Below are 24481 nucleotides of genomic sequence, written 5' to 3'. Positions count from 1 at the left end.
GGCGTCGGTCTGCCTTCTCACTCAGAAGCTGATTGTTTTTTAGCAGCTCGTAAGCAAGTGTCCGATAATTAACGCGGTTATTATTAACTACTCCCTGAAGAAAACAACAAAAAAAAAAGGAGAAAAAAAACCCATCAGTGTCTTCGAAAGTTCATATCATGAATCTACAACAGACTGAAATAAAACATCAAATGAGGAATTTTCAACATCATAGTCAGTCCTTAAAGACTTTACATTTAGGAACAGTGGCTGCGTCGATGCAGTGGCGTCGTCACGCCGAGGAAACGTGTGACCCGATGTGTCGGTGCGTTGATTAAAAAACAAAATGGGTTTTAAACTGTACAGAAGCCGTCCTGACAAGCAGAATGCACCGCTGGCAGATATCTGGTGTCTGACGTGTAATTAGCACGTCAGGGTTCGATCAGTGCTGCAGACATTTACACCTGGAGTGAAATAAAATAAAAATGCATCTCTGTAACCCCAACATGTTTCTGTAACAAACAAGAAATCTGTAAAAAAATTGCGGCGTGTTACATCGACGATACAGATAATATGGTGGGAAAGGTCCTGTTTGATTGCTGATCTCTTCGACTGTCACTCGTTCCACTGGCTTGAATATTGCTCACCCCTTAAACTGCTGACTCGTTCACAGGCGACCCACAATGCAGCAAAGGGCAACAAAAAAAACAAAATAAAATAAAAGCGATTGTCAAACTCAGCCAGAGAAATAAATCCTGGAAATCTTTGGGAAGTGATGACGTTTTCTCCAAAGTTTCTCAGCTGTCTTGATTGTTTCCGGTTCCCTGATTGTAATCCCAACGCGTGAGATTGGTTCAACTTTGTGCTCATTTGGTTTCAAAGTGAACGCACAGATTGCAAACGGCAAGCACGCGTTCCGACAAACACATGGCCACAAGTCGTAAATCACAGATCTAAGCGTCTTCAGTACACCTAAATTCAAGTATACATGCTTGTAAATCGACAGTGTCTGAATCTGCACAGTGGGCCGTGAGGTCACCTCCAACAACGTGAGCGGTACCAGAGACGAAGATGCTGACGGATGACACAGGTTGATGTGACGTCCTTTATGTCTACAGTGGAAGCTAGAAAAAAAAACACAAAAGCGAGCGACGGTGCGTCACCGGCGTGCTGCAACCCTTTTCCAATTAGCCAGTGTGGAACATTAAAGGATAAGTACAGGGCTTATTGTTTTTCAGAGACTAAATCAGAGATGTGCCTCGAGTCCTCAAAGGTTTTAAATCAGTAACTTCTGCACAGAAACGTCCACAGTCGCCCCAAAGAGTGGCCTAATCTTAAAACCCATCTCTTTTCTTAACGAGTTTCTTGATGCAAAAGAGAGAGAGAGAGTGTGTGAACTGTGGCAGGAGAGAATAAGGCATTCCCCGGACTGATGGAGGTCCTTCAAGACTTGAAATAAAAAGAGCAGTTTACTGTACAAAATAGGTAATCTTACAAATATTTCGAAAATATCTCTTCAAACACAATGGCTTCTTCTTGGAGAGGCAGGAGAAAAAAAAAAGAAAAAAAAATCAAAACATCAACAAAAAGAACTTGTAATCTGGCCCGTCCAGCGGTGACCAGTGTCTTCTTCATCTCGTCTTCATATTCAATTAGAAAACAAAATCCAAACCCGTGTTCCATCTTACAGTGCCATCTCTTTAAAGTCCGATCCCTTGTTTCTGTTCAGACAACAAGGTCCGAGGCGAGGAAGTCCCTTCATCTCTGCTCTCCTCTCAGACGGGGGACCAGAGCCTCTCTTGGAAACAAAAAGCCGAACAGGGCCATGGTAAGGCGCATCCAGACGGGCAGGTTCTGTCTCTGATGCCTCATAAACTGCAAGAAAAAAAAAAAAGAGAGACACGTAAGTTATCGCCGTTAATCACGATCGCTGCTCTTGCCAGTTGTGAAAGTTACGAAACGCGCCGTGATTTCGTCATAACAGGTTTCTGAGGTGAAGCCTTGTGAACTGTGGTAAACCCTGTGAGTTGAAAGCATATGACCGAGTAGACGGGATGTTTCCACAACATGAGCTTGTGTCTAGAAAACACGTCTGTCACACTCACGCACAGCCGCTTTCTTTTTTTCTCTCTTAGGGACTTTCGTTGCCCAACAGAATCTGACTGTTGTTCTGAAGTGAAAGAGTTGATTAAAATCACCAGCTCATCTTTAACCCTGAGGATCTGACACTCATTACTCAAGAACTAGAAGCTCCAGTGGCACCGCTGCTTCCTCGTCGTCGTAGTCGGACTACGAAGAAAGCTGTCACTTTCTGTGGAGGTGTTGGGCCCTCGTGGACTGCTGAAGGGGTTCCTGCTGGATCCGGCAGTCTCCCCCCGCCATCATCATCATCATCATCATCATCTCTGATCCGGCTCCCACGGGCTTCCCGCTCAGATATTGCAGCCTGTTGCATAAGCATTCCGGTTACGACCCGTTTCCCGGCTCTCTACCAGCGTAGCAATCACAGTCTGCCACAGGCGATTTGATGCAGAACAAGCAGACTGAGCTGAACTGAACCAGCACCGCTAAATGCAACCCTAATTGTCCTTAATTGCCTTAATTCTACACTGCTGGGCTTATTTAAACAGTACCCTGGTGCTCCACATAAAGCTCATCTTTCTGCGCTCATTTGTGTGGGCAGTGGAGAATAATGTGGGTTTTGTTTTTTTTTTTTTTAGGTTATTGTACCTCAACATATTAGGAGAGCTGACAATGAGTATTTCCACCCATTCGCTCGGCGTTAAAGCAGCTTAACTTTTGTCCCTTTGCCCACAAGAAGCAGTCAAAAGTGATGGACAAGACTCAAAACCACAAACGCTTCACATAAACAGAAACCCACACATTAGCCCACACCGGCAACTTCTGCTCGGAGAAAGCGAGTGAAAAAAGTCTAACAATAGCAGCAGAGACGATACAGAGAAGTGATTGGATATCTGAAAGGATCACTGGTGATTATTCTCCCTTTGGAATATTCCTCCGACGGCGCTATCAGATCCTGCAGGATGAAACCAACCAGACAGCAGACAAAAAGAAAAAAAAACTCTCTCTTATCTCTCTGTCACAGCGAACTGAAAACACACACTCAGAGACGCACACGCCGAGGCAGGCGGCGGGACAACTGAGGTATTGTGGGTAGCCGTCATGTTACTGGCTGCGTCTATAAGTGTGTGAGTCAGACTCTATTTTTAGACGAGCGTATAAACAGCCGGCCAAGTCTACCCAGACACAGACGCTCGCTGCTCGCTGCTCGTGACGGTCGCATCGCTCTCACCTGTTCTTCTGTCCAAACTTTCATTCTTTCTTTTCCCCTCTTTCTCCCTTTTCTTTTGCCCACTTTCTCCCTCAGTTGAGAGCTTTTTCAAAACAGCCACACCTTGTTGGCAAAGCTCGTGGCAGAACAGTGGTGAGATAAGAACCCTACCTGTCCCAGTTTATTTGCACTTATTAACTAAGCTCATGTGACTAATGGCAACTCTGAGGCCAAACAGTAACTGCTCTGCAAACACTCGGGCACAATTAAGTACTCATGGTGAATTACAAAAGCCGTGTGTGCTGAACTTTTCACTTTGCAAATACCGAACCTCCGAACGTCCCCAAAACGTCGCGTGAAGTAAAAGAAAGAAACGTCTCTCGATTGGTCAGTAGCCGTCACTCCCGGATGATTTCAGCCGCTCGTTTCTTCTTCTTCTTCATCGTAGACCAGGAAACACAACCTATTATTCCCATTAACTGTAACGAGGAGGTATCGGTGACGGGTATACTGTGACCGAGTGCCGCCAACAAGCTCCGGAGCCCTCTGCTTGTACTGAGCTACTGTTTCAGTGGGTTCAGGAGACAAGCCGAACCATAACAACAAGCTAATAAACAAAACAGAGAAACCTGATATTGCTTGTATGCTTGTTTTACTTCTCAGCTTTGTGTCGTTCATGAAGTAGGAAAACTTATTGATGACTGACGGGTTTTTTTTTTTTCCTTCGGCGTGGCCAAGAAAGTGGTTGAATCATCATAAAAGCTATTTTTAGCCACTGCGGTTTGCGGTCGTTTCAACTGGTAAAATGTTCCCTTCCAGGACACAGAACTGGCACCAGGTAGTTCTGATCCAAACAAGAGTTAAACTGGCAAAACATGCAAGCACAAGTCAGCAACGTACAACGGGCTCGATATGCAGATGTTCAGCCAAACAGAGCATTCAGTTGTTGTGCTCTAAGGTGCGTACCAGCTCTAGAGCCAGGTGTGTGAAGTGGGAGGTTACCGTGACTCTGGTTCACGGCTCAGGAGCGAAGGCTTACCAGTTCAACGTGATCCTGGTGGAACTTGTCTCCGATCTCCCGAAGCTTACGACCGATTTGCGCCTCTACGCTCACCCCCGCCTGCTCCTCGGGCCCCTCCGCCACTCTGTCATTGTCTTCCCCTCTGCCTTCTTCCTCCTCCTCTTCAATCTCCCTCTCTCCCCGGTCCTCCATGGGCTCAAACTGAGCGGGAAAATGCGAGCGCAATCCAGCGTTGCCTAAAAGAAATACATCAAGCTTCTTAAAACTTGAGCTGCCGTTGGGTTTCTCTAAGTCGTCGCTGTCAGTGTTAGTGCCATAAAACCAAGAGACATGAGTAGTATTTCATGTTTGTTTTAAGTAGTTAGTAGTTTCAGTTCAGTACAACCACCAATGTTTTGCTTTTTGAAGCTGGACTAGACAGTGAAAAACCTCAGAAACTGCCGACAGCCTTATGATATCTATCTTGTTTGGCATTAATGGCCCAAACACAGCTGTGTCTGACTAGATTAGTCAAAAATACAAAATAAACACGCTCCCATAATGGCCCCTGAAACCCAAACAGGCTGTATCTTCTCGTGACTGGACAAATTACAAGCTAAGCACTCGAAGTATAACTGAAGAGTCGACAAACAATAAAAAAAAAGAGGGAGAGTGTTGGTAGGAAGAAAACTCAAACACCTTATTAAATCAACAAGGTCCTCAGTGAACTGCCGCCTTTTAGAGGGCCGTGTCACTGAGTTTACTCACTGCCTCTGGCATGTGCTTCTGCAGTCATGCCACTTGGAGGAAAAACAATTTTTTTTTATGTTATCATGTGTGCAGAATGCCCTGCTATTCTCACACAGAGGGCCATAACGTCTTTAAGAAACTCAGTGGCCCGGCCTGTGTTTGGGGAGGAGAGGTGGCGTCGAGCCAAGTGCATGACATCCATTACTGGCTCGATCACAATGAACGTCAAGGTAATCACAGTCAGCGGTATTTATGTATTGGTGACTTTAAACCCAGAACAATCGGCACCTCTCACACACTGAGTCAACAAACAAACAACATCCTACTTCAACATTTGTTCAATTCAATTAGCGTGATGCCACACTGATTTGATTAGACACGGGAAAACACCCATAGTTATATTAACCCATAGTTATATTAGTACTGGTATGTACCTTTATGTGTCTATGAAATTCTTGTTTGGTTTTTATTTTTTCTTGTGTAAAATTAAGAAAAAACAAACGGGATCAAATTTAGCTTAACGAGCTGTCAGCAGGGCTTCATGTAGTAAAGATAAATGTAAACTGTTTAATAAAAACGCATGTTCCTTGAGTTGTTAGCAAGCGTCTTACACCACCGGGGGGTTTTACAGACGTGCAAAAATAATTGCTAATCCTTTCTCTGTTGCAGTGATAATTCAAAATGGAATTTAGTTTCTGTTTGAGTTGAAAAAAAAGACAGAGCAGTCTCTTGTTCTTGGTAAGTGTTACAGTAATATAATCACACCAACAGTTATTCACTGGGATCTCTGAGGACAGCTCCCAGCGAGCAACCTAATAGACAAAAGGAGTGACTAATAGTGAGAGGCTACGCTGCGTGTACACCATCCAGCGCTGTACATTCAGCTTCTAAAGCCGTAAGCCCGCATCACCTGAGCGCGCTCACCCCCCTCCTTACCGTGAAAGGGTATGTGAGGCTGCCGGTGTAAGCCGCAGGGCAGCGTGCTGATGCTGTTGTTGTTGTGGCTCTGCGACGTGGACACAGCGGCGGTGACGGCGGCGAGGGCCTGTCCGGCTGCGATCTGTGTGGCTCGGTCTTCGAATTTGACGTCCCCAAAGGGCGTTCCCCAGAGCTGCGAGATGGGCCGTGACATGTCCTCCTCCTCATCATCCATCCGACGCCTCAGCGGTAAAGTCCCTGGAGAGAAGACGGGGACACAGGACGGAAACTTTAGAGGACGGATAGTTGCGTGTTTGTCCGTGTAAACATAAAATGTATTCATGAAACTGACTCACACCTATTGTGATCTTTAGCTTGCAGGTAATTTGGGTGTGATTTGTTTTGAGACCAAACAAAAAGTGCCAAATATCATCCTGTTATCACTGGAAACTTGGCCCTCTGGCAGATGGAAGACTATCTCACCCTGTCTGCATTAAATGGAAATAAATTATTAGTCACTATAATGCCCAGTAAGAGGCTTATGCTGTGTGTGGTGGTAATACTGAAAAGACACAGGCACAGGTGGATGGTCTCAGAGGCAGAGACAGACCTCACCTGTAAACAGACGCATACAAGAGGCGAGATGTAATAAAAATAATAATCTGTTTTGATGTAGTGATGAGTACCAGCCAAACGTATGGAAACACCCTGTGTAGGGGGGACCCAGTGGGCGGCTAAAACCGCTACGCTAGAGCTGCTGCCCTCCCGTAGCAAATTTTGCCAAGCTGCTCCTGACGACGTGCCAAATTGTAATTGAGTGCCAAAAGATCCACCGGAGAGGCTTTTTTTCCTTCAGAACTACCTTAATCTGGACACACAGTCAGGAGATTAGGTTCCCCTACAGTCGCTGTTCCCTCCCTCCTTCCCTCCCAACCAACCACACAATCACTGGACGGCTGTCTGTCCACACCACCAATCTGCACACACAGCAGCGTGCAGGGCGTGAGTGAAACCTCAGTGAAACCGGTGTCCTGGCTCGACTGTCATGCTCTGAGCGCGCCGCCCGTTTCATGAGGGAGATAATGAGTTTCACTCCATCCTCAACTGTGCCGACTGAACACAAACACCAGCTCTTCCTTGTTGGCCGCACGCCCAAACCTGAACTACTGTTACATCTTTTTTTTTTTTTTTTTAAGGGTGTGTGTTGGTGCGCTCTGCTCCTAATTTTACATGCAGTCAGGAGCTGAGGCGTTTTTTTTTTTTTTTTTTTTTGTCAAGGGTGTCTGTCTGTCTTCTACTTTTGTTGTGTAAGTGGAGACAAACAGGCTGGGCTGTCAGATGCAAAAGTTGAAACTGGATCCACTGGTATCGTGTTTACTGAGCGAGAAGGCCCCAGTCCTATACCAGTCTGTAAAAGTGTCTGTTTGCATGATGTCATTTCATAAGGAGTCCAAAAGGGAAACTACATGTTGAACAGCTGTGGAAAAACACTGTGACTCTGACTAACAAGGCCATGGCATTACTGTAAGATGCATGTGGTTAAATAAGACAATCAGTGACCCCCACATCCTCTGGCCTCCTTTCTTCCCAGGGCATTAGGATGATTTTCTCCTCCCATTTTGCCAATGCATGCTAATTAGCTGTACTACTGAAAGTCAAAACAGTCTTAATTTGTATTAACTTCTCCTCCAGGCAAATTAAGAAGTATATTAATTAATGCCACGCCAGCAGCAGCAGCAGCGGCATCTCTGCAATTGTGCAGCAAGTTTCACTCACAGCAAATGTGCACTTGTGTTGTGTGTCAGTGGCATTGCAAGCCCTGTCTTGAATTTCCACTGGCAGCCATCAGAGGACTGGCAGTATTACCATAGTGTCAGACACATAAAAAACAAACATAGACAGGGAGACACACAGAAAGACACGGCACGCACACAAACACACAGAAACACACACACAGAAGCACACTGCCTGGGGGCTGCAGGGAGGCCTGGCAGCCACCACGGTGCTGGTCAGAGCTCAAAGCTCCAGCAGAAAGTGGCTCCCTCTGCTGCACCATCTGTGCACGGGCTCTCCTCCATGCTCAGCTCGGGTTGGGGGAGCACACACAGTGAGCTCAGCTGCTATTTCACCCACTGCTTTCATGTAACTACATCTCCCGTGGATATCAGTGTGCAAAGTGGCGTGCACCAATAAAGTCACTTTTCCCATTACTTAGTGTGTGCAACAGAGCAAGGTGAATTATTATTATTATTAAGGTGTATTTAAATTGATAAACAAATGTGTTGTGAGTGCACAGTTAAAAAAATAAAAAAAACAAAAAACAGCTGACATTTATCCAGATCGCTCATACGGGGGTCTCCGGAGCAACACCGGGGATGCTGCTGCGCTGTATCCGCTCCAGGAGCACCGTATCCCGGGCAGCTCGGCGCCGTACACACGCCAGTCACTGCACACTTCCACAACACTGTCCATGAAAGGAACTCGTCGGAACAGGTCGCTGACACCAGTGCAACAACAGATAAAGCTGTGACTTTGAGCCCGTTTGTATATTTTGTAGTTTAAACGTGAGCTAGCTTAACCTCCAGCCAGCTGCGGCTAGCTGCTGGTTAGCTCCGGGTTCATCCGCGCGGCTCACGTTATCCTAACTTGGCACTTTCTCCTCGTTTCGCTTCACAAGTGCAAAACAAACACACGAGAAACACTCAGATGTCGGTGACTGCGTGGGATAGACTCACCCCGTCTATTATTATTATTATTATTTTTAACAATGCGCAGTTATTCGCTGAACTAAGCTAATCACCTGTAAATACGGTGTAATGAAAAAAAAAAAAAAAAGCTGCCGACCGACGGTGGTTCGTCAGACACCGGGCAGCCTCGGTGGTGGAGCAGCTTCGACACCAGAGAAGGAGCCGATACGAGGAGAAGGAGGGACAGGAGAGCATCTACCGACCGACCGCCCGCCGCCTGGTGAGTCCGCTCTCTGCCCGGACATGCCCCGCACGGTGGCTGATAGAAGTCCCGCGAAGAAGCACGGAGCGGTGCGGAGTTATTTTATTATTATTTAATTTTTTAATATAATTTTTTTTTTTAAATAATAAAGACAGACTCACCGCCAGTGAACGCGTTTTCCGTGGTGCCCGGTGGTATCTTGCCGACTCTCCGTTAGCTCCGTGCTTCCTGCGGACTGCGGTGCGGAGCCTCGTATCCCTCTTTGTATTACAGCCACTCATGGATGTTTGCTGACTGGAGCTGCAGCTTGTGGGCTTGTTGTGTTTCTGTTTTTTTTTTTTTTTTTCTCCCCCTCCTGCGTCGGTCCGCCCTGGACCCGCCCCTGCTTAATAATGTGAAAGGAACAGAGTCAGTTGTTATGCAAACACAACACACCGAGAGGGTATAAAATCCACGTACAAATCCCTTTATATTTTATTTTATTTAGTATATTTATAGCAAGTGAGCAGCGATGGGGGAAGTAAAAGTAATGATAGCAGGCTGTAAAAAACAACAAAAATATCACCTTAATAAAAAATACATGAGCAGCTAAATGCGCTAAATGTACCAGAGGTAAACAATTTAGTCTCACGATATTATATCTTATAAATATATGCATCTTTTAAAAATCTATTATATTACTATGCTCATTTAAAGTATTTTATTTATTTTTTTTGCAGTAATTGGTGTTTGCAAAATAAAAATTTTAATTTAAAAAAGCACATTTTCATGACTTTTATGCAAAATCTCAGCAGCCTAACTGTCAAATAAATAACCAATAAAATAAAATAAAATAAAATTTAAAAATCCATCCATTTCTATTTTGTTACCATTTATGCCTAAATAATAATTAATAGGTATTTTAAAAGCAGATTAAAATCGGTCTTTGCCTGATATATTGAGCTCATTCCATGTTGTTGTTAAGCTGAAAAAAATAAATAAAATAAATTAATAAAATAAATTTTAAAAAAATACGCCGCCTGGCCCTTTAAGAGAAACAGTCCTCCTCGCGACCATAAGCTGGTGACACGCCGCCGACCAATCAGAGCGTTTGTTTTGGTCCCGCCCTCTGTTTCGTGTATCCTGACACGTGGAGGGGCAAAAACACAAACCCAGATAAGACATGTGACTGCTTTCAGCGCTCTGCTCAGCTGATTGGGAGCCGCTGCCGGATGGAGGGAGCGCACCCACCCAATTGCCGGGGTCGATGCGACGCTGATGAGTTGTGCAGCGACTGTCACGGCAACAAATAGACTCACAAACGTTACCGTGACACATGAATGTCGATGAAATAGATTGGCACATGTAATTGGGAAATGCATGTCAGTGTGCTGTTACCCAGCGTGTTGGTTTTGCAGAAATATATGATAACACAACATGACCAGTTACATTTGCTTCATGCTTTGTTTATGCTCCATACTTACCAGTTAATTTGTACATTATCTGAATCAGCTTTACATACAAATTAAAACACAAGCAAGGGCAAAGGTCACAGGGGGAACACTAGTGAGCCAAAGCTTTGTGCACATGCAGTTAATAACAATAAATAAAGTTATTTGTATACATGAGGAAGGTGCATGATGGTGCAATGAAACTAAAAAGCAGGATGAAATATGAACAAGCCTGTGATGTATAGTACATGCAGTCAGTGGTTCAGAGGTGTTCCTGACAGGTTCTAAATATCAGTGGACCGGAGCAGCGCTTGTGTCTGGTTGATTCTTGATTTTAGAAGAGAAGAACGATCCGCACACCAAAAACAGGCTCCCTTATACAATTTATTGGCGTGACGTTTCGAGCAAAATGCTCTTCCTCAGACTGCTGCAGTCTTTTCTCATTTTTGACATTTTGTGATCCAGCACCCAACCCAGTGGGCCTCGGGGATGTGCGTGCCTTTCCTTCTTTAGACTTTTGTGATTCTTGATTTTACACATAAGAGACTGTTTTATAAAACATGATGCACCGTTACGAATTGGAAAGGTCCACTCTGCACAACGAGTGGTTTTATTTTTGATGCTTTACGTACATCTTGCAAGTAAACTTTGAGCACAGAACCTCTTCTAGTAATGGTAAATACTACTTCCACATAACATAACATAACATACCAGTCATGACTTATAACGACCACATGTATCATGGCAGCCCTGAGTTTCCAATGACTCCTATCATTCTGCATTTTCTACAATCCAATCATCGAAACACGAGCATTTTTATCTGCATTCTGGTTCGTTTATAGATTTATTAAAGGTCTTCTGGAAATCTAACAGAATCTACATACAGTGATGCTAATATTTCGCTACCTGTCCCTTTCGGTAGCCGTGATGGTTGAATCTTCTCCGGACCGCGTGTCCCTCAGCAGCAGCTGATAGTTTATGTTTTTCTTCCAGATCCTGGCTGTGACTCAACTGTGTCGTGCACTTTCTACTTAGAACGGTTTGCACAGATGATTTGTGGGATCTGTAAGTGCTCTGAAGTGGCTCCAGGTGACCTTCTTGAATTGTTTAAGTTTTTCAGATCATTGTCGAGCTCCTCAGACTTTCCCACTGTGGCTGTTTGTGGCTGAATCTAATGAGTGGATCAAATGATTGAAGCTGGCTCCGAGTCAGCAGCTGTAGTCGACTGTTATCACTCCTGAGAGGCTGAGAGGCGATGTCACTGAAAAAATTGAATCACCACAGCTTTCTACAGCATTAAAACAGACAATTCAGGTTGCTGTGTGTGTATTTTTGACCCAGCAAATGTTGTCATATTTCAGAAGAACTTTAATAAATCTATGAGAGAAGCAAAATGCAGGATTGTTTTTTGTGTTTTAGAGATTCCATCTGGGGAAATTCTGAATTACAAGAGTCAAGGCTGCCATGATATACGTGGTCTTCACAAGGGTATGGAAACTTTTATTCATGTCAGTTTATTGATTTAAGCATAGAGCCACTTTCAGATCAGCCCCTGAGGGCACTAGTGGTGTCCTCCTCTGATGGATCACAGAGACACTGGTACCTTTTTATTATTTAGGTACAATTTGCAAGTAAAGTTTAAGCACAGGACTCCTGCTAGGAATGAAAAATGCTTCTTCCACTGTTAAATATAACATAACATAACATAACATAACATAACATAACATAACATAACATAACATAACACAGTAACCTTAAATGCATCCCGACTTGACACCAGTGTTTTGATATAAACATAGAACCACTTTCAGTTCAGCCCCTGAGGGTGCTACTCATGGTGTCCTACGCTGATGGATCCGCAGTGACACTTGCATAAACAGCAGCCATGGTTGTTGACCCTCATTGTAGGCTGGGGGCACGCCCACGCATGGCATCACTCAAACGAGGAAGAGGGGGGAAAAAAAGTACAGTGAAATCAAGTCCGATCTGTGAAACGGGGTTACTGAGTGCAAAGCGGCCAAGGAAGCAGAGTGAGACTATTTGATCCACCGTGTGAGTCAGATTTTCCCCCAGAGACAACTTCGGGATGAAAGCAGATGCTGTTGCTTTTGCACGGATGGCCGGTCAGCGCCGTGCCCGGTGTTGTGTTTTCACGCTGCCCCACTCCTTTGTTGTACAGCTGGTAATGTGCGAAGTCTGATTTTCTCAACTTTGCACAAAAATTCCCATGCACAGTTTGTTGGCAGAGCGGCAGACAACCCCGGCTCAGCCTTGTTTAAGCTTCTGCTCCCAACCCCCCGTCCACGCCAACCCCCATCCCTCCAACCGTGCAGTGAAAGGGACCCCACCCAAAAATGGGAAGAAGAGATCAGATGAAGGTTGTTTTTGCTCTCTCTCTCTATCTCTCCCTCTTGCATGTGCATGTATGTATTTTTGTCAATAAAGCCTCTAAGTTGTCAATCAATGAGCATTCAGTCAGATTGCATGAATAAAAATAGACAAAAATAACATTTCAATTATTTTGCTCCAGAAGCCGGCGTCCCTGCTGTGAACAGCAGGACTGCAGCCGCGTAAATGATAAATCTCTGCAACCAAACAAGTGTTAAACTCCATTTGCATTCGAGCTGCATTGTCACGGAGGCGTGCACCAAGTAATATAGATTAACCTGAGGTTTACGTTAGCAGCGCTGGAAACAACTTCAAAGACTCAGCAGCGTCATGTATGAGAATAATTTCTACTAAATATCTCTTCGAGGCACCTTTGAAGAGTAAAAAAAGTGAAATTTAAAGAAAGCGGAAAACTCCCACTGGAATTAAAAAGTGCAAAAATATCAGTTTTGTTACAATTTGATGTGTTTGTAGAAATTAATTAGTCCGCTGTGTGCCGCATTTGAAAAACAAAGAGCTGAAAAAAGAGAAAATCGAATCGCCCATAAGCACTTCATCACTTTTTTTTTTTCCCTCGAGTTCCCTTTATCAATAACTAATTAGTGTTCCCAAACAATAGCTCCAAGATCTGTGCATTTCACTGGCAGTCAGTTGTCTGGTTGCCGTCGGACTCTGGGGTATACGGCACTTTTTCATCAGCTAAACTGTGGTTTGGTGAAGTCTTGTTGTTTTTTTTCGAACACAGAGCTGTTAACCACATTTGTGTTGCAAATCAGATTTCTTCTTCCCCCCCTCCACCACCACCACCACCACCACCACCTCACCCTCCCCTTGTTTTGGCAGAGAACATAACATGATGCGCTGTCAGTGCAAGAGACTCAGAAACACAAACGTCATGTATTGTGCAATCTCATCCACTATTTTAAGTCATTTGCTGTCTTTTGCTTTCAAGTGCACTGTTTCAGCCCCTTTGAAGAGGCAAAACAGCCTTTGTGTCGGCGCTGAACTCAGAACTTGTCATCTAAACTCAAAATTCCAGTACCTCTAATGTGTCAGGTGCGGTGGCAGACGACGTGTCCCAGCCCATTTTTGTCTGAGCAATTGTTTCCCAGCGAGACAGTCAAAAAATTCTCCACAGTGAGTTATTTCTGACTACGTGCTGCCAGCAGAGGTGATAAGCCCCTGGATGTTGAAATTTTTCAAAGTTCACTGCATAATGATACAATTTGCTTTGTGGTTTTTCTCTCCCCCTAATAGCGCCTGACATCCAGACGCTTTGTCTTCCATCTTCAATCCGTTCCACACCCAAACAACGCCGTCGTTGTTTGCGCTCGCACCGAGTGCACTTTCACATCTCAATTTCATGGTTTCAATCCCCTTGCCATTTAATTACATACCTAAATCCCTGTTTTTAAGGGACTGTTTTTCACATAAATTGGTTGTGAAACTACGTGACAGAGATGCCAAGTTTTCACAGGTTATTGGAAAGCTCTGTCCACCTCCACCCCCTCCTCCCTCTGCCTATCCTGTCAACACCTCTTGATTTTAACCACAGGTACAGCAGGGGCTCAGCCAATGAGCGCGGCTCTCCCAGGGTTCATCCAAAGGTAACACATTTGAAGCCCAGAACCACCCGAGGGAAGCACTTCCCTTACGATTATATTGTGTGTATTCTGACACCGCTTTCATGTGATGAAATAAATGAAATCCCGTATATGAGGCGTGTTTTTGGAAGGGCTCGTATGGTGAGTGAATTCTTGCATTGTGTCTTTCGGTTTGTCTTCGTGTCTCCAGCTGCGATGGCAAGTCGCAGTAAATGAACTCCTAATGATTCCTGAGCAGCAGCAGCAGCTCAGGTGGTAAACAAACCATTTGTCAGCCAGAGTGGCAGCGTGATGACACCTGTGCAACATCCAAAACAAGTCTTAAATCCAATTTGCCGGAGCCCTTGCGCTGGTATACAGCCATAGATTATTGTTTTCACGTTGTTTTTGTTTGCTGCTGCTGCTAGACTATACCATTCTGCATCTGGAAATTGATTTTGCACGTTGCATTTTGACTGCAGCATAAACAAATATATCACACTTGTCCAAAAAAACTCATCCAGAAGCGGTGAGTCAAAGGCAACTAGATCTGCTTGGTCCTGAAGACAATTGGGCACAAGTGGTTTCAGCAGTTCATCAGTGAACTGGAACTGGAAGTCCAGCCATGTTTGACTCATTACTCCTACTCCTATGAACTGGATAATTAACAAACTCATTCTTTACTCTAGATGACACAAGGAAGTGTTACAAAACTACAGTGGCGAGGTCTTATGACTGCTTTAGCAACAACAGAGCTGACTAATAACAGAGATCTTTGAATTACAAACCAGCAGACTCTAGACCTGCTCCACCTGAAATGCATTCATTTTTGGACATTTAAAGACCCTGTCAGGTGAATGTTAGCATGCCATATAGTGTGTTTGTTTGTTTTAATATGCTTAAAGCAATATGAGTGATGAAGGCAGATTCAGACGTCCAGGGTTTTGCGTGTAACAAACCTGCAGAACTAATCCTGTCTGCTGGCAGGGCGGGGCTCTCTCTGTTGTTGTTCTTCCTGATAATCGGTGTCCAGTTTCAACATATATTGCAGAATTACTCAGCAGAACAGAACAGATTTGCAGGGTTTGGTGTGCTCGAGCTGCAGCGTGCGGTTAGTGGTTAGTGAAGAGCGAGGCGTGGACGTCACAGATGTTCACATTTTAGAGGAAGTTATGATGTAGAGTTCCAGCTAAGCTATTTTATAAAAGGGAAGCTGTTTTTACTGAAAAAAATATGTAACATAAATACACAGAAATATGTTTTTAGAGGTTTAGTCAATGACCAGAGAGGAACCTAAAAGGATAACTGCAGTTTTAAAAACATACCCACCAGTTATTAATGAGAACAGAAATACAGTCGTGATTCGATAATCTGCCCTTTACGATTCTTAACCTTGCTATCTGACAGGTTTTTAGGAAAAACGAACAGAACCCATAAAAACAGTCTTAACATAGCGACAGCTTTGGATTCTGACTCCAACATGACATTTAATGTCACAGGATGACGGCGTATTATCTGACTGAACAATCCCACAGATTGGCTACGTTCACACTGCAGGACTTGATGCTCAATGAGGATTTCTTTGTGACTTCCTTCACGTTTCCAGTTCAATGCGACTTGTATGTGATCTGCTGTGTGAACTTCATACGACCCAAAAGTGTCCCGCATGCGCAGAAGAGGACACGACGGCGTCACACGCAGGGAGCGTGCTCAGTGTTTATGGAAGTAAACATGGATGGTAACGGTGGAGCGTATCTGCCACTCCCCCGCCGCCACCGATGGAGGAAACAGAAGTGTGAGCGCTAACTAAACTCGCATCAGCAGCCAAGTACTGCCTGTGTGTTCTGGACACTTCCACCCCGTTGGAGTGCACCCCTGGGGTGAAAGTGGCCGGACATGCACAAGCTCACCAGTCAATTGAAATCCAGCAATGTGTAGTGTTCTAACAATACACTAGTTATTATAACGACTATGAACAATAATTAACAACTAATGATCCTTCCAGCATCAAGCCCTCCTTGTATCTGGACCTCCGTCTTGACAATCCGACAGCCTTGATATCTGACATAAAAGAAGGTTTTACATTTAGTGTCGGATTATCGAGTCATGACTGTGCAGCAAAAGTCTGATGGAACAACACACAAATGAAGCAGTTTAGCCAGATTGTTGAAACAGCTCTATTAGGACCAGAATGTGAGCGTAGCTACAATAGTCTCATGCTGTAAAGGAAATCTGGATATCTTGTACAGTTGGTCAAAGTTGGACCACAAAGCCAGTGTGTAAACTGTGATGGACATAATGGAGCTTTTGGGTTAAGTTAACCTACAAGTTCCTTTAAAACTCTGACCTGTATTCCAGCAACAACGTCCATGTTGAATGAGTCAACCCCCGACCACGACTAATGCAGCAGCAGTGCAGAAAGAAGGGTGCCTTTAAGTGTGAAGGTCAGCGAGGTCATGGTGACGGACGGGGAAAGCACATTAAACTGTGACTGCAGGAGAAAGAGTTCATGTTGAGTGACTTTTATAGACTGAAGCTTTAACTCTAACCTCACATTGGTTCACTCACCAGTCTTTCTCTAACCTTAACGAGAAAAGTAAAGAAAAACTAATTGTTGTTGATCACAGTCAGAGATTCTGCAGGATTGTTGTCTTCTCTGGTGGCAGCGATGTTCAAACCTGTATCTGTTTGTTTTTCATATTCTTTTGAGCAGATCTCAAAAATAAAATCCATGGTTACAGTAATATTCATCCTAATGAGCACAAGAAGACATCAGCTGTGATGATTTCTTCATTTATGTTTGTCATGCATCATACGGTGGTTAAATGAATTTCCTTTGCATTCGTTTTAAATATAACAGTCAGAAGTTGCTCAGCCCTTTGTCGTTGTGCTTTGAGGGAGATTGAAGTGCACGTCGGTCCACTCGCTCGCTGCTCTCCACTTTAATTCTTGTAACTCTGTGTGCACTCAAGTGGCAATAATGGGATTTTGGGAAACCAATGTCAGATGTGATGAGCTGCTTGCCTGCGTTGACAGAGGGTTCAGGGGGGAAGGGGGGATAACACGTTGGTGGCAGATATGTCAGATGTTAGGGTGGTGGTGGGGGAGTCCAAGTTATTCTTTGAAACACCGAAACAGCTAATCTTGTTACCGCGCAGAATTGCCGTGTTCGACAAAAGTTCAGGTGCCACCGTACGAGCCACGCGGCAGCATGTGCTCCTGAAGCTTCTTCATCTCCGTTTTTATACGCATCCTCTACAGAGATGTCATACAGTTTTCTAAATACTCCATTGGCTGCTAAAGTGTTGGTAGGTAGGTGCTGTGCGGTGGATTAAAAAAAGAAAGCAACGATAAATCATTGAAGGAAGGAGACATGGATGGAAATAGAGTTGGAGTTGCTCTTGTTTCTACGGTAACTGTCGATGGGGAGGTACCAGGGATGAAAGTGGAGAGAAAACAAACCTCCCCGCTCCGATGGCAACAGCACAGCAATTGGTTCTCGTTTCCTGCGAGGACAGGAAGAAAAAAAAAAAAAAAAAAACATAACAAGGTCCCCTAGTAGCCCAGGAGACACAGTTCGATGTTGCATCAGAAAGCAAGAGGCAGGGCAAAAAAAAAAAAAAAAAAATGCACACGCGCCTGCAAACATGCACACTCAACTCGTACAGGCGTGCACGCACACCCACTCGCTGCGCTCGCGCACACGCAATCACACGCTCCACTTCACCCTGCAGCCGCCCCTCCCGCTCCCGCCGCCGCCGCCGCCGCCGCTCTCCCGCCAAAACATCCACAGCACGTGAAACCTGCCTAGAAACCGAGGGGAAACTTCCGCCTCGCCGCGATTGGCCGAGCTCCCTAGCAACCGCGTATGTCTCAGCAGCCAGTCAGGCGCGTTGCGAGAGGCACACTGACCCAATGAAACAGATTATTCAGAGCGCGGGCAGGCACAGTGACCTGGTAACAGTCAGGAGAAGAAGTCAGGGAGACGCTGGAGGGAGAGAAGAGAAAGCCTCCGCGATTGGCTCCCGGATTTCCTCTTTGTTCCGATTGGTTTGATGCTCCCCTTCTCCGCAGTCATTCATACATTTCTCTGCCTGCCTCAGCATTAGCTCCCCTCGTTTCCTCCACCCTCAGCCGGTTCGTTCAACTTCCAGAGTGGCCACCCTGCCCTCAAGGAAATCCGCTGCCGAAGGTCAACGCAAAGACTGCGCTGCTGAGATGGGATTGGTTTAGACAGGCAGGAGCAGAACAAGATCCTAGTAACAAGTCCACCTCATCATGTCAGGATTAACGCCGGTGATCAACAACTTGTTAAACAGCACAGGCGCTCTCCCCGTCGCCGCTGATGAGCCTGTTATTGTCTTGCTTGTAATGGACATGGGCCAGCGAAAGGCGTAATTAGCTTTTCGCTTAATAATGCAGAATCTGACAGGGCTGTTTCTCCGGGCGAGTTTTTGCGAGACGCAAATTAGCAAATGGTTGGTTTGTTTTGAAAAATTTAGCTTTTGAAGGCAGCCTGGACGAGGGCTTTGCGAAAATCTTTTTAAACATTCCAAACTGCTTGTTCCAGCAGTATGGGGAATTAATGTCAATACCCCGCAGGATCAGGAGTTCACATTGAATAGTTAATGAGATGGGGGAGAGAAGGACTCGAACAGTTCTGCGAATCGAGCGCGCCGTGCATACAGCCTAATTTAACATAACTGCAGGCAAGAACTCGCTCAGGCAGGAACATTATACCGCCATGATTAGTAAAAACAACATTACCATCCAACGCCGAAATTGCTCGTAGCTCCCTAACAAATTAGTTTACTGGGGTTTGAAGATAAACTAAATCTTTAATAGAGAATTTATTTTTTGTATTCGACAATAAACACTGTGCGCTCCGTTATTTATTCGGCGCTCAATGTTTCATTTAAATTGTTATTTGGAGCCATTAAGTGTTTTCAAGCTCTTCACCGGTGGCACAAAAAAAAAAAAACTAATAATAATGCGATACCAAAATAAAGAAGCGTTCCCTGTTTGTGATACCGAAAGAAAAAGTGTTTCTCCAGTTTGAGGTGAAGGTCAAAGTTTTTACTGAAGGCACTCAAAGTTTTTGTGTTGCAGCTCTATTCAGTCTGAAGCCTGTTTCAGACGAGGGATGTAACATCGCTGACATTATTCTGTCATTCAAACAGAGGTCACTTCATATTCCTCGTGGGTTCATTTAGCGACAGAGAGAGCCACAGCAGACATTTGTCGGTGAACAGTTCATCGAGTCACATATAATAAAGCAATAAAAAGTCAAAATCTAAACTAAAAGCAAGCTTCTCAAACTGCCCAGAAATGTTTTAGGTAAAGAAAAGTACCCAGTGCTACTTGCTGTTTGGTTCTGATAGGGATAAGTTCTACATAGAAGTTGTACCACTTGTGTAAATGCATGCAACTCTCTAAAACAGGGCTGTCGACATCCGGTCCTCGAGGGCCGCAATCCTGCATGTTTTAGATGTTTCCTTCTTCCAACACACCTGATTCAAATGATCAGGATCGTTATCAGGCTTCTGCAGGACTTGATGATGAGCTGATCATTTGAATCAGGTGTGTTGGAAACATCTACAACATGCAGGATTGCGGCCCTCGAGGACCGCAGTTCGACACCCCTGCTCTAAAACAAGTAACACTTCCGAAGATCATGCTGCTGTTTGATAAACTTAGAGGAAAGATGCCTACAAACAGCTGGAAGAGACAAATTAAACGTCAGATGCTGCTTTCTAAACCTGGATTGCATTCAGTCTGATTGATCTAACTTGCTGCCGACTCTGTCCTCATCACAGTAAAGTAGTTTCTTCATGGATATGTGTTTGCATCAGAAAGCTGTTTAAAGATTTTGGCGCTAAAGTGTCTTCGATGCGCTGTGATGTTTTTTTGGAAAAATAAAACTGAAATGTGGGAAAAGCCTTCCTGAAGTTGTTGAGCCCATCTCAAAGTACGCCATGTGTTCCTGTACCTGACCCAATTGGACTTCTTTTATGAAGAAGAGATACTCAAGCAGACATAAAGCTGAAACATTCAGATGCTGTCAGATTAATGGACGGGAGTGCACGTCTGAAAGGTTCTTAACACAACATAAACCCTTGAGAAAAGTGAAGAAAAAGACTGGAGTACCTGGTGAGTTCTCAGATCAATGAGAGGCTGAGATAGACCAACTCCAGCAGACAGTATTGGTGTTCATGGAGCAGCTCACGGCTACAGTCGGTTTATTGGCAGTTTGGAACAAACAAACAACAATCCAGTAGTCAGGAGAAGGCTGCTTTGCTTTTTGGGTAAACACACCTTAACATTGCATTTGGTTAAACTGTAGGTGTAGCTAATAAAGTGGCAACGAAGAGTAAAGGAATAGTTCCACATTTTTGGAAATACACTTAAGATGAAGTCACACTGACCGCATGAAAATACAACTGCCACAAAGACGGAGGGTGTTGGGACTGAGCTGATCATTTTATCCCTGTATGTATCCTAGTTTACAAAAACCAAAGCCACATTCGGGGCGTGTCGACTTGCCAAAGCAGTGGAGGCAACCGAAAGGGAATTCAAGAAGATGCACGTCAGCATTTTCCTTTCAATGCTGGTTTGTGCACCTTAATGCCAGAAAATACATCAGCAGCCTCCTCTCACCAAATACAAAATGCACCCCTTGGTGACTTAAATACCCTGTGCCCTATACCCTATGCCCCTATGCAGGTACGTACCACACGAGTGGTAAACCCCCAAACACACCCACACAAATACATCATAAATATTCACATAAAACCCATTACCATCTACAAATATACACTAAACCAATCTAAAACTTTTTTAATAAATACCCCCCAAAATGCTTTACATAGTTATTAAGTGGAAACAAAACCCCTTGGCCCTCTTCCCATATGGTACCTCCCTCCTGGAACTAATAAAAGGCATTCAAATGCTCGGGGACGGCTTTTGCTTGGACACCCTGAGAGGAAGAGGACAGGCAGCGGTAAGTTCATGAAACCAGTTCACCAGGAAACTAACATGAATACACACAGTTTGGTTGAACTAGTTGAGATTCTGTGGCCCTGCCTGGGGTCCAGCCATGTGCTCCAAGAAACAAACACATCACAACATCTAACTCAGTAAATGTTTGTTAAAGACTAAAGGGTGTGTTGTTTTCATTTCAGTTTACTATTTTACCAGTTTATCTCCATCTCGCCTCTTGGTGTCCCAACAAAATCAGAATTTTTTCCCCCATCCCGGGACAACTTCCACAGTTTGTCTACGACGCTTCACAATATGAGCTCAAAGGGCCGTTTGGCAAAGTAGAAGACTGGGTAAAGAGTAAACAGACAAGCACAAGCTGTCCTCCTGTATTGAGCAATAAGTATTGTGTAGTCTCACTAGTTTACAGGCGATACCCTGCTTGTTTAAAGGAGTATTCATGGGTTGGCTAGAAACCGCACTGCGGCTAAAGGCCTCTAGAGCAAAAATAAAAGTCCTTACGGTCATATCCCACCAGTCTGCAGCCATCTTGGTAATGCCCCCAGGCAGTTATTTCAGACTAACAAAACCACCCCCAATCTAAATCAATGAGGACAGAGCCCAGAACTTTAATTTCAATGGTCACTGGGCACAAAAACTACACCAAAACTGCAAATATGTTAAAAAAGTGCTTGAAGAGTTTGGTGACTTAAAATCAGGTTAAAAACACACGGTATAGGTTCATGCTTTGTTGTCAGTACTGCAACTCCATTGGTTGGACGTTTCCCATTTTGGCTGTTATAAGTCAGACAGTTGACTTTTTGAGGGAAGAGAGGTTGGATAGGATAATGTAGCCACCATCTTTGGTGTTATGGAGTTCTCCCATAGGTTTATATTCAGGGTTCCTCAAGTGGTGAACTTCAGCAGTTAACGTCTCCACTAAAACCAGCCCCACATTCATGCTTCCAATGGAATGGACGCTCAGTATTTCATTCATGTATTAACCATGGTCGTGTTTTTATCCCCATCAGCTGTAGACCTACAGAACAATCCATTTAAAATTCCCAGCGTTGAATTGTGGGATTGTTAGCAGAAGGTAGTGTCGTTGCTTTGGAGGACATTTTTCATTTTATTGTGCAATTTTGATAGCGAGTGAATTTACCCACTACTGAAGTAAAACGGTGGAAAGTTAACGTAATGCATTATATAAAAAGTACCTGTTTTATACTTTGGCATTTGCACAGATAAAAATAAAACCAAACATCTTAATTCGTGTGCTTTGGAGATGCTGGTAGGTGGATTCTGCAGCATTCAGGCAAGTTGTTTCCTCTTGATTCCAGTCTTAATGCTAAGCTAAGCTAAGCTAAGCATTGACAGGTGGCATTGATCTTCTCGTCTAACTCTCAGAACGAAAGTGGATAAATGTTTTATTTTTCTGAATTGCTGTGCCTTGTCAGCACAACAGATTTACCCCTTGGGTACCAAGAAAGAAACCTCAACCTTAAATGTATTCCCCAAAGTGTTGAACTCTTTTTCATGCTAACTCAGTGAAGCGGTGCCCTGGAGAAGTATTTTTATTGTTGCTCCTCCTCTTCTGTACTGTGTTTGCGCATATGCATTGGACTCAGTCAGTATGTTCTGCTGCATATGATAGAAGATGACTTTGTTCCCCAAATGAATTGCTAATAAGACTCCCCTGGGTTCCCGCTAGCCTGAGGAATTATAAGATCTCATTGCGTTTAACAATCATCACAGGAGGGTTTTTTTCATGGGGGAACGTTCCTTTGTGGAATCTTAGATGTGATTTTCTACCATATACCTATTGTCAAAACGAATAATAGGTCGTGGAAGCTCAGCAGAGTCTACATGATGTGTAAAATTGAGATTAAAGGAAGCCGAGCAAGCCCTGTATCATGAAACAAATCAGACTTCAGAAGGTTTGAACTTCAAAGTTAAACATTCAGACTGGTGGCACCCTAAGAAACTTTGCAGGCATTGTTGTAACAAGGTCAGCATTAAACTCTGAGCAGACCTTTATCAAGCATCTCGCTCAGCAGTCTTAGTTTCTCTCTTTGCCTCATTAATGTCAAAGGGGATGACTTCAAGACAAACAACCCTTAAGGGTCTTTCCAAATGGCCCGGAGCACCGATGACTCACCTGATTTAAAGTTGCATTTTAAGGGGCCGTAAATCCTCCCTTTCAATACGAGGCCCCGTCTTTCACTGGTCCAGGCTCTTCTCAAAAGCCAATATGTGTCATGATTTTGGAGATTCTATGTTTGGCATTACGTCACCGCCCCCGTGCGATAGGGATTTACACGTCTTTGCGTTTCTGCTGAGGATCAGCGGATGCCGTGTTCATCCGTGAAATGACCTATTCAACTTTTTTTTTTTTTGTCGTTGTTGTCGTTGGGCCTGTAAAGGATCGTCTCCGCTGCCTGTGTGAAGCTAATTGGATACAGCCGAGCACCAAGCCATTTTTCACAGCCAGGAGGGATAATTCCCGGAAATAAAACATAAAGGTATTGTTCTCCGTGAAAACAGTGTGCATTCAGCATTTTAAGCACATCACTGTCTCCGGAAAGGACTGGCAGAGGGAGCAGAAATAATGAAAGATGTCGGACAGGTCCGTGAATAGGCAGTAAAATCCTCTTTTCTTCCTCCAAACGCACCGACACACCGATTCCACAGGATGTAGTATTTTCATGCAAATAATTACTTGAGCAGGAAATGCCAAGGAAGGAATAAATATATTCATTCATATTAAACGAATTCCATGATGTTTGGCGCTAAATCTCCCAAACGCTGTTTAGCCTTGTTCTTATCATCTTGACACACTAACTGCGCGGTCGTTATTACGGCATAATTAAAAACTGAAATCGGAAAGAGAATTTTAAATTATAAAACTGCTGGGAACTTTGTAGCTTTAATTGCTTCTCGTTTATTTATTCAGCTCTGACCTACATATGGTGGCAAGTTTTCCAAAAATCATTTAGGCTATCAACCAAATCAATTAGAAGAGGAGACTTAAAAGGCCCGCTGGTTTTTCCACAGCATCACCTCTCTGACGTGGTTTAGAGATACAGCAAAGCCAAATCAATGAAGCAGCTGCTCCTTCCTTTGAAATCTATCAGACTTGTGCAGCTTCCCGGGCAGCCCCGGTGCATCTCAGGGGGGTCAGCCACTCTGAAGGATCTCCACCGTGCTGCTGGAG

At 44.2% G+C, this 24481-nt stretch overlaps 1 protein-coding gene across 1 annotated transcript; it reads right to left on the bottom strand.

The window, feature by feature from the left end:
• Positions 1-1429: 1429 nt before the first annotated feature.
• bmf2 (BCL2 modifying factor 2) lies at positions 1430-9180 on the bottom strand. The gene is made up of 4 exons (XM_008290386.1): positions 9050-9180; positions 5958-6197; positions 4311-4528; positions 1430-1854 (listed from the first exon to the last, which is right to left on the bottom strand). Exons 2-4 carry the CDS (start codon positions 6172-6174, stop codon positions 1738-1740), a joined length of 552 nt encoding a protein of 183 aa, XP_008288608.1. The 5' UTR covers positions 6175-6197; positions 9050-9180; the 3' UTR covers positions 1430-1737.
• Positions 9181-24481: the final 15301 nt, after the last annotated feature.

Source organism: Stegastes partitus, unplaced genomic scaffold (assembly GCF_000690725.1).
Source record: "Stegastes partitus isolate 25-593 unplaced genomic scaffold, Stegastes_partitus-1.0.2 Scaffold670, whole genome shotgun sequence".
In the NCBI taxonomy this organism is placed as follows: domain Eukaryota; kingdom Metazoa; phylum Chordata; class Actinopteri; family Pomacentridae; genus Stegastes; species Stegastes partitus.
Note: the sequence above shows the minus strand (reverse complement) of the source record. Positions and strands in the feature narration are given on the sequence as shown.

Coding starts and splice junctions, on each gene's coding strand:
- bmf2 (XM_008290386.1), bottom strand. CDS start 6,174: ATGGATGATGAGGAGGAGGACATGTCACGGCCCATCTCGCAGCTCTGG. Junction 4,529..5,957: donor GCCTCACATACCCTTTCACG/GTAAGGAGGGGG, acceptor TATTTCTTTTAG/GCAACGCTGGATTGCGCTCG. Junction 1,855..4,310: donor ACCAGGATCACGTTGAACTG/GTAAGCCTTCGC, acceptor TTTTTCTTGCAG/TTTATGAGGCATCAGAGACA.